The following is a 9,828-nucleotide window of genomic DNA, read 5'->3' as shown; positions in this document are numbered from 1 at the left end:
AATTATGATAAAGGCTACTTTCAAAGAAGGGATAGATTCACCAATCGATATTGCTATATGTGATAAAAGAATGGGGAATCTACAAGATTCAGTACTGGGAACCATCTCAGGAAACCTCTGTGCAGGAAAGATTGTAGGAGTAATCTATCCAAGGATAGCCTACAACCTGGCAGATCGGGATTTCAGCCGAGCCTTGACATTGCATCAGAACTTCAAGGAAAAAAGGTTGATGAAAGAAGGTAATAGACCCTACTCTATTACTTATCAAATATCATATGCTCTATCTAATACACATCATTCTGAATTGTTTATTAGAAATGAGTTTATTGAAATCCCTGAGATATTCGGAAAAGTTGCACAGGCAATTTATCCAGAAAGAGTCGAGTTTCCTTTAATACAGGAAACAGATATCCAAATCCAAGACAAACCGATTCTACAGAGGAATCAAAGTTTTAGATTGGAATCAAGAAGACTATCTTTTCAAGGAGATAGAATTACAAGTTATAGATGGGATAAAAAGCCTGTCATAGAAACCCAACAGGAGCTGAAAAGTTTTCTTACAATAGGAAAGCTCAGATGCCCAGAAGGTTGGAAGGAGATAGAAATAGTATTTGATATTACAAAACAAAGGAATCAATTTCCTTGTAATTCAATATACTATTTGGAACAACCTACGATAGGAACTTACCAAAGACTGATTAATATCGGAGAATTGGAAGTCCATATCCAAGGGATTCCAGGAAAAGAATCAGATAGACTGATTCTTGGATTAGAGTTTCTCGAGGAACACAAACCTTGGAAACGTCTAGAGTTTGGAATGGAGTTTATGGCAGAGGATAAAATGTGGAAAATCCAATGACCACAAGTCCATTCTCCATATACATTCCGATAGGAATGTTATATGAACAATATAAGGCAGAATACTTTGCTGCTTATATTGATTCAGGTGCTGGAATCTGTACAGCAAAACAAGGAGTTTTTCCAAATAATTTGGAAGAAGAATTACCCAAGATTGCTGGAAGAGATTTTTCCAGAAGAATCTTAATCTTATGTGAAGGGATTAAGATGACTGAAATCATGATTGGCGGTGCTGGTCAAACACCTTGGTACAAGGTAAAGACCCCACCAATTTATTTTCATGATACAGGAGCTGACATATTGTTAGGAAATAATTTCCTACAAATGTTCAAGTCCTATACACAAGAAAATGAGACTAGAAGATTAGTGTTCACAACACCATGTGCTCACAAAATCATAGTCCAGAGACTTCGGGAGGCATTTTACAGAAAATTGCCGATCCAGTTTCGCAGCAAGCGTGGTGATTCAGGACAAGACAACTTCTGAACCCAAAAATGAAGGATTCTAGACGGTTTGGAGAAACAATGCTCCAGTTGAGAGCCGATAAAAAACTCCAATCAGATGATATAGAATGCCTTAAGATAACTCTACAAACAAATGAAGTAGAGTTTGAATCAAAGGTATCATTGGAAGATGTCAAGAAGAGGATCAAAGAGAATTACAATGAAGATCCCTTGGCATGGTGGGACAGAAATCAACTCAGGGCTTGCCTTAAGATCAAGGAAGGCAAAGAGTATGAATTTGTCCGTTGTAAACCTATCCCAATGAACATAATTGATCAAAGGGATATGCAGATTATAATCAAGGAACATTTGAACCTTGGTTTGATCAAAGCAGGTATGTCACCATATAGCAGTCCAGGTTTTCTGGTAAGAAACCATGGTGAGATTAAACGAGGAAAACCCAGATTAGTTATTAATTATCAAGAAATCAATAAAATTCTGGAGTTTGATGGGTATTTTATACCTAGTAGAGAACACTTGATTAGTTGCATACGCAACGCCAAGATATTCTCTAAGTTTGATTGCAAGTCCGAATTCTATCAGATTCGGATGCAGGAAGAAAGCAAGAAATTCACAGCTTTCTCCACACCACAAGGACATTATATCTGGGAGGTATTACCAATGGGATTGGCTAATTCACCACAGATATTTCAAAGAAAGATGGATAATCTTTTCAAAGATTATTTTAAGTTTATGTTTGTTTACATCGACGATGTTTTAATAGCATCTAAAGATATGAATGAACATGTTAAACATTTGGAGATTTTCTCTAAGGTTTGCAAGAAAGAAGGACTGGTTTTATCTGAAAAGAAAGCAGTCATTGCTACAAGAAAGATTGAATTCCTCGGAATTGAAATCGATGAGTCAGGAATAATTCTGCAAGAACACATAGTAGAAAAGGTGCAGAATTTTCCAGAGAATCTCAAAGACAAGAAGCAACTTCAAAGTTTTTTAGGAGTTGTTAATTTTGCTGGGATGTTTATCAAAAACCTAGCAAAACACAGGAAGGTGTTCAGTCCATTGTTGAAGAAAGATGCTAGATTTATATGGACAGACGAACACACAAAAGGACTTATCCATTTAAAGGAGGTTTGCAAAAATCTTCCAAAAATGTCTATTCCTCAAGATGAAGATGATCTGGTATTATATACTGATGCCAGTGATCATTGGTGGGCAGCAGTTCTTACTAAGCTCACTCCAGATGGAGAACAACCATGCAGATATTGTAGTGGGTTATTCTCAGATGCAGAAGCCATAAGATGGCATATCAACGAAAGGGAATTTTATGCAGTAAAGAGGGCTTTTGAAAAATGGCCATTATTTCTACTTGCAAAGAAATTTACTTTGAAAGTTGATAACACACAAGTTAAAGCTTTTTTAAGGAATAAAATTGCGTCTAAACCTGAGAAGGCTAGATTATTACGCTGGCAAGCACTATGTCAGAATTATATTTTTGATATTGTGATAATTAAATCTCATGAAAATATTCTTGCAGATTTTTTAACAAGAGATGGACAGCATTGACATAGATGCTATTATCAAGATGCAGAGGCATTTGAGGGAACACCTTGAAATGCTTCAAAACGAGTTCAACAGGTTGGTCTTAAACGCAGAAGTTGCGGGAAGACTACAACAAGCAGATAAGAGAGTTGTCTCTGATCGCATTACAGGATGCTTACAGGCATACACTCAGTTATGGTCTGTAACACAACGGCCTATCCTCCAAGGCATTGAGAAGCCATTGGTTTCCCAAATGGAGAGTTTTCGAGTACAGGACTCTATACCTGTAGCGGGGGATTCAAATACCCCTTGCACAAGTGTTAAGTCGGGATCATCACCAGATGAGTCGGCCAAAACAAAAATTGAGACTCCTGATCCTTATCTTGAGTCCTCAAGTCAACCCTTCACCTCGGGGATTGAAGAGGAAGAGATCAACCTTAGGCCTCGTATTGACAAAGGCAAAGCTAAGGTTGGTACTAATGAAAGTATAATTTCTCCATTTCAGGTTTACCAACAGAACTGGGAGAAATTAAAAACAAGAATTGGCATTAACCCAGCTACCAATAGGGTTGATGTATCAGGAAAATATCCAAGGGTATGGATGAAACAAAATTCATATCCCAAGGAGGTCAAGACATGGTATGAATTCGGGGCTCTTGCCTCAGTTTATACTACATCACCCAGCTTTCCGGAGATTTCATGTTTACCAAAATGGATCCAGGAAGCGGTTCATGAAACTTGGGCAAATAATGATTATTTGTCCAGAGGAGATATTCTGGAATTGTATTTTTCAGTGCAGCACCAGAACCAGCAGGAAAAGGCACACATGAAGCCTTTCATTTCATCAAGCTAAGGAGGCCAGATTCAAATGTCCAGAAATTTATCAAGGACCCTCCGACAGAAGAAACACCCCTGGTGTCTTCAATTTCTGAAGATGACATTTCTACCAGAAGAGCTTGGGGTTTATGGGTCTGTCTTACTGAGATGGACAAAGTCAAGTTTCCGTTCAAATTTTACAATCATTCAGTGAACGGATCATTCCTGTGGAATACAATGACAGGAAAAACAACAAGTTTCGCAGAAGATCTATTTGAAAAGAAAAGAAATCTCTTGTGGAACAGCAAGCTACCGGCAAGCAAAGAGACTCGCCGAAAGTTCTGTAATATGGCACACATAGGAAGATGGTCGGAGAACATCTGCCCTGAATGCCAAATTCAGAAAGAACCAGAGTTCGGTAAAGGTTTCAAACCGAGATCTGATCGGAAACATTTTTCCGAAGCAAGGACAAGTGGGGAAGGACCACATTCACATTTTCCTCGAGGAAACAAAAAGCCTAAGATTCCTCGACAAAATTAAAAGGGACATGTGACCCTCCATTACAAAAGCAGGACCACTACCATATGAGTGGTAGAAACAAGACAACCACTAATTAGTGGTAAAGGACAAATGGACCACCAATAATAGATGGTGGATGACACATTGGATACCACAAAAGGAATCCAATGAATAAAAAGTAAAATAACTGGTCCCGAAAATTTATCTATAAATAAGGACATAATGGAAACCAGTTAACAAACCAGAATCAAAACTTAAAAATGTATAGGGTATATTTGAAAGTTTTGAAGAGAAGATTAACATACAAGAGAAAAGAGGCAGAAGCTCTTAAATGGTTAGTAAATCATTTCCGAGAATATAAAGGAGATGAAATTACTGCCGATATATTGGAAACTCATCGTCAATGGTATCTGAAAGAGATAAAAGAGGATGAGAAATTGATGTCAAGATTGATAATCTAGACAGGGACCCCTCAACCACCAAATGGTCCCCAATGCAAGCTGTAAAGGCTTATGAAGATTTGAAATCCGAAGTTCAAATCCGATGGAGCCTTCTATAAATAAGGCAGGAAGAAGGAAGTGGAGATCATCGAACATTTTCCTCATTTCTTTCATATAAGGTTGTAATATTTTCTTTCAAGTTGATGTGTGTAGGGAGTTCAGCTACTGTGAGTAGCTAAACAAGTTTCTCCTCCTCTACTGGAGGTTACTATGTAATAAATAAATGTTTGTGTTTGAATAAAAGAGATCTTTGCTCTCAGCCCCTCTCATGTATTATTTTCAAAATTTTATATTTTATTATACACTCTAAGGTAGGAAACGAATTAGAGTTGTGCCGAGTATTGCTGAAGGAATCTGCGTCGGTAACCATCGGTTGCGATCGCGTGGTTGGGCTGTGAGGAGCAGTCTGTAAAATACGGTGGATATAACCCGGTGGTACTTCAGGTCAAAGAGGTAAAATATTTAATTTTATTTTACGGAAGCATGATGGGCCATTATTTAAAAAGAAAATCAAATTATTTAAATATAAGGATTGAGGGGTAATTTAGGTAATTGATAGATAGGAGGGAGTTGAATGAAAGTTTTTGGTCAAATGGGTACTGAACCCCAACTCCCCCTTTCCTTTTTTTTTTATAAATTGATTTTCCTACGAAAAATGGTTACTTTTAATTATGATTATTAGTATTATTATTTTGGGTCCGATGATTGAAGTTTTGGCTTTTTTGTGGTTTCTCATTTTATCGAGTTACTAGAGTCGGTGGTTCGATAATCGAAATAGATTTGATTTTTGTACAGTAAAAAATTTGAAATCCACTAATTTAGAAATATCTTACGTTTTATTTGATGGATGAATTTAAAAATTTATAAATTTTGATTATATTTTTATCATTAACAATGAAATAATATATGAAATCATAAAATCATATTTTATTTATTTATATATTATTTTCACAAATTAAGTGCATTTCAAATGTTTGTTTCTAATATCGGATAAATTTGAAATTTATGATCTTTTTTTTTTAAATTACAAAAATATATTTGAAATCCATCAATTCAAATACTATGTAAAGAATTTGAAATACGTTGGTCTAAAAGCTATTTTGGTGCATAAAAAAACAAGGATGAAAAAGGAAAACTCCCAAGAAACAAGATCACAATATAAATTTCACAAAAACTCATGTGGCTGTCTCATAGGTCAATTTTGTGAAACAAATATTCTATATGGATCGTCCATGAAAAAGTATTACTTTTTATGTCAATTATATTAATTTTTATTGTAAATATGGACAAGATTGATTCGTCTCACGAATAAAGATCCGTGAGACCGTCTTATAAAAAACTTACTCTATAAATTTCTGATTTAATAATCTTGATACGCAATGATTCTGATGAGAAAATTTTAGAATATATGTTTTTTTTTATTGTTTTTAAGTATGTTATCGGATCGGTTCCGAATAATCGAATGATTGAACCAAATAAATCATATATGATATTGGATTAGATCGGTTTCGAATTTATCAGATTAGAAATATAATCTAATTCAATATCGAAATTGAATTAACTTGGATTGAATATTGAGATCAAATTAAAATCAATATTTTTTTAAAAAATATTGATTTTAATTTGATGTTAACACACGTGGCACATAAATAATACCAACACACTCTAGAATAGATGGGTCTCTTGTACGGTATATAATGGGGACTTATTTGTTGAATGAAGCAGTTGGTATTTGCGATCATTTTGATCACTCTTCACTTGCAATATGGTATCAGAGCACTAGAATTTGTGCGATTAATCTTTCTGCTTTCTAGCGTCCTCTTCCATGGCGAAGGGGAATCAAGCCAATAATCAAGCAGCTCGATCTTCTACTGCGGTGTCTCGAAATCATGTTGAAGACTCCGGTAGTCCCTTCTATCTTCAGAATGGTGATCATCCAGGTCTGGTTTTGGTGTCTCAACAACTCAATGGTAACAATTTTAATACCTGGAATCGAGCTATGATTATGGCGTTAACCGTGAAGAACAAGCTAGGTTTTGTTGATCGAACAATCGCACAACCACCACCTGATGATTTGTTGTATGGTGCGTGGCTACACTGCAATAGTATGGTCATCTCTTGGATACTCAATTCGGTTTCACGCGAAATTGCGGATAGTCTGATGTATATTCCTACAGCATCGGAAATGTGGATTGATCTCAAAGATCGATTTCTTCAGAGCAACGCTCCTCGTTTTTTCCAAATTAAAAGGCTACTCACGGATCTTCATCAAGGTTCAATGACTATTAGTGCTTACTACACTCGTCTGCGTACTCTTTGGGATGAGCTAAGAGATTTTCAACCTGTAGCCCCTTGTCATTGTGGATCCATGAGACAGCTGGTGAATTTCCAAAATCAGAAGTGTGTACTTCAATTTCTGATGGGACTCAATGATTCATATACTCAAATCCGTGCACAGATTCTTATGATGGAGCCACTATCTGTAATTTCCAAAGTGTTCTCCCTGGTTATACAAGAAGAACGTCAACGCTCTATACATCAGAATCTGTTTCAAATCACAGTAGTTCACTCTTCAAATGCAACTGCGACAAAGAGTTCAAGTTCTTTTAATCCGAAGGGCGGTAAATTTGGCAAACAAAGTAGGAATGATAAACTCATTTGTTCTCATTGTCATTACACAGGTCATACCGTGGATAAGTGTTACAAGCTTCATGGATTTCCTCCAGGTCATCCAAGGTTTCAGCAACAACAATCACGTGGTTACGTTAATGCTGTCAATGCTCCTCACGATGGTGTTAATGTTCCATGTGCTGATACATATAGCCAATCTACATCTCAGTTGGGTGATAGCTTAATTCCGTACCAATGCCAGCAACTCCTTACTTTCCTTACTGCACAACTTTGCCTTGGCTCTGTCTCTGCTCAGGCTCAGCAGCAAGAAGAACCTTCTGTGTCATGCTTCCATGGTACACTTCCTTCTTCTCCACACTTTCATACCGTGGGTTCAGAGTGGATCCTAGACACAGGGGCTACTCATCATATTTGTTGCGCATTAGTCTTCATTTAAATCCTGTAAACCTTGTACTATATCAGTTAGATTACCAAACGGTGCCTCAGTCCAGGCCACCCACATTGGTGTGGTTTGTTTGTCCTCTGTTCTTGTCTTTCAAGATGTCTTGCTAGTCCCTCAATTTCACCTTAATCTTTTGTCTATCAGTTCACTTACTGCCCAAACTTCTTTCTTAGTCTCCTTTGTTTCTGATTCTTGTTCTATAAAAGACCCAGCAACCAAGAGAGTGATTGGGATGGGTAGACGCATTATTGGCAATCTATATGTCCTCACTGATTCAACAGCTATATCCACACCAACAATTTGTAAAGTTTCTTCCAATAAAACTGACCTTTGGCGTTCTAGAATGGGACATCCATCTCTTACATAACTATCTGTTGTAGGTCATGAATTACATTTTCATCCCATAGTCAATGATGTATCACACTGTTCTATTTGCCATATGTCCAAGCAAAAGCTATTGCCTTTTACATCTACTGGTTCCATTTATGATAATCCTTTTGATTTGGTTCACATAGATGTTTGGGGACCTTTTTCTCCTGTTAGTGTAGAAGGTTTTCGATTTCTTAACTATTGTTGATGATCATAGTCGTTTTTACTTGGATTTACCTTTTAAAAACTAAGTCTGAAGCTGTTACAGCTTTTCCCACTTTCTATGAACTTATTCATACTCAATTCAATAAGCCTATTAAAGCGGTACGTTCAGATAATGCCCCGGAGTTAAACTTCTCCACATTTTTTCAGACCAAAGGCATTGTCCATTTCCATTCATGTGTTCAACTACCCGAACAAAATTCAGTGGTTGAACGCAAACATCAACACATCTTGAACGTCGCAAGAGCACTTTATTTTCAGTCTCATGTCTCTTTATTATATTGGGGAGATTGCATTCTCACAGCCATTTATTTGATCAATTGGACCCCTTCCCCTATTCTTTCTCACAGGACCCAATTTGAGTGTCTTTATCACAAAGCTCCTTCTTATTCTCACTTAAAGGTCTTTGGGTGTTTATGCTATAGGTCAACCCTCCTCACTCATCGTACAAATAAGTTTTTTCCTCGGGCGATTCGGTCTGTGTTTCTTGGTTATCCCCAATGGTTACGAAGGATATAAACTCTTAGATCTTGATACTAACAACATTTATATATCTAGGGATGTTGTTTTTTATGAGCATATATTTCCCTGTAAAGATGATTCACCTTTTTCCAATGATTCAAGTTTTTTTTTCGGACCAAATGTTGCCTACTCATAAAGCTCTTATTTCTCAAGATCATCTAAATACTCCTAGTCCACCACCCACCAAACAAAGTTTTTCTTGGATCTTCAATGTTTTCCTGGAAGGCTAAGAAACAACATGTTGTTTCCCGCTCCTCTGCCGAAGCAGAGTACCGTTCCATTGCAAATGCTACGTGTGAAGCTATCTGGATTATTTCCCTTCTCCAGGACTTGGGAATTTGCATCAATAGACCAGCTACTCTGTATTGTGATAGCCAAGCTGCTATTCACATCGCATCCAATCCGATTTTTCATGAGCGTACAAAACATAATGAATTGGATTGTCATCTTGTTCGTGAAAAGCTTCGAGCTGGTATCCTCAAACTTCTGACATTCTAGTTCGCTCCGGACTTGACCTCGTTTAATCATCGTACTAAACTATGACATAAAACCCCAAAACAAATCCTATTTTTTTACATAAATAAATTTTAACCATGGTGCTAAACCATGATATAGAACCCCGAAGCAAATCCAAAAAAAATAAAAAAAAAACTTTTTTTTAATAAGGGGTACACGGACCCCGTGTAGGGGTTCGGGTAGGTACTGGAATTTCTTATTTTGAAGGAAAAAGGACGCGGACTCCGTGTCGGGGTCCGGGTGCCCTTTGTATGTGGAAAATCACGAAAATTCATTAACTTAATCATTCACCCTTTCAATCTAAGCCTAAGGACGTCAGCAGTAAAATACTTCTCGTAGAAAATGTTCTTGAATTGCACCCAAGTGAGGGTAGCTAAATCTACTCCATGCTCAGCTCCTGCCCACCAAAGATAAGTGTCGTTTAGTAGCA

General features: G+C 37.0%; 1 protein-coding gene across 1 annotated transcript; it reads left to right on the top strand.

Moving 5' to 3' along the window:
- Window positions 1-6,521: 6,521 nt before the first annotated feature.
- LOC140810358 (uncharacterized) lies at window positions 6,522-9,380 on the top strand. The gene is made up of 5 exons (XM_073168229.1): window positions 6,522-7,662; window positions 7,790-8,071; window positions 8,177-8,320; window positions 8,407-8,462; window positions 9,108-9,380. The coding sequence occupies exons 1-5, from the start codon at window positions 6,522-6,524 to the stop codon at window positions 9,378-9,380; spliced, it is 1,896 nt and encodes a 631-aa protein (XP_073024330.1).
- The last annotated feature ends 448 nt before the right edge of the window (window positions 9,381-9,828 follow it).

This window comes from Primulina eburnea, chromosome 13 (assembly GCF_022965805.1).
Source record: "Primulina eburnea isolate SZY01 chromosome 13, ASM2296580v1, whole genome shotgun sequence".
NCBI lineage: Eukaryota > Viridiplantae > Streptophyta > Magnoliopsida > Lamiales > Gesneriaceae > Primulina > Primulina eburnea.
Note: the sequence above shows the minus strand (reverse complement) of the source record. Positions and strands in the feature narration are given on the sequence as shown.

Coding starts and splice junctions, on each gene's coding strand:
- LOC140810358 (XM_073168229.1), top strand. CDS start 6,522: ATGGCGAAGGGGAATCAAGCCAATAATCAAGCAGCTCGATCTTCTACT. Junction 8,072..8,176: donor TATATCCACACCAACAATTT/GTAAAGTTTCTT, acceptor TTCATCCCATAG/TCAATGATGTATCACACTGT. Junction 8,321..8,406: donor TTCTCCTGTTAGTGTAGAAG/GTTTTCGATTTC, acceptor AAGCTGTTACAG/CTTTTCCCACTTTCTATGAA.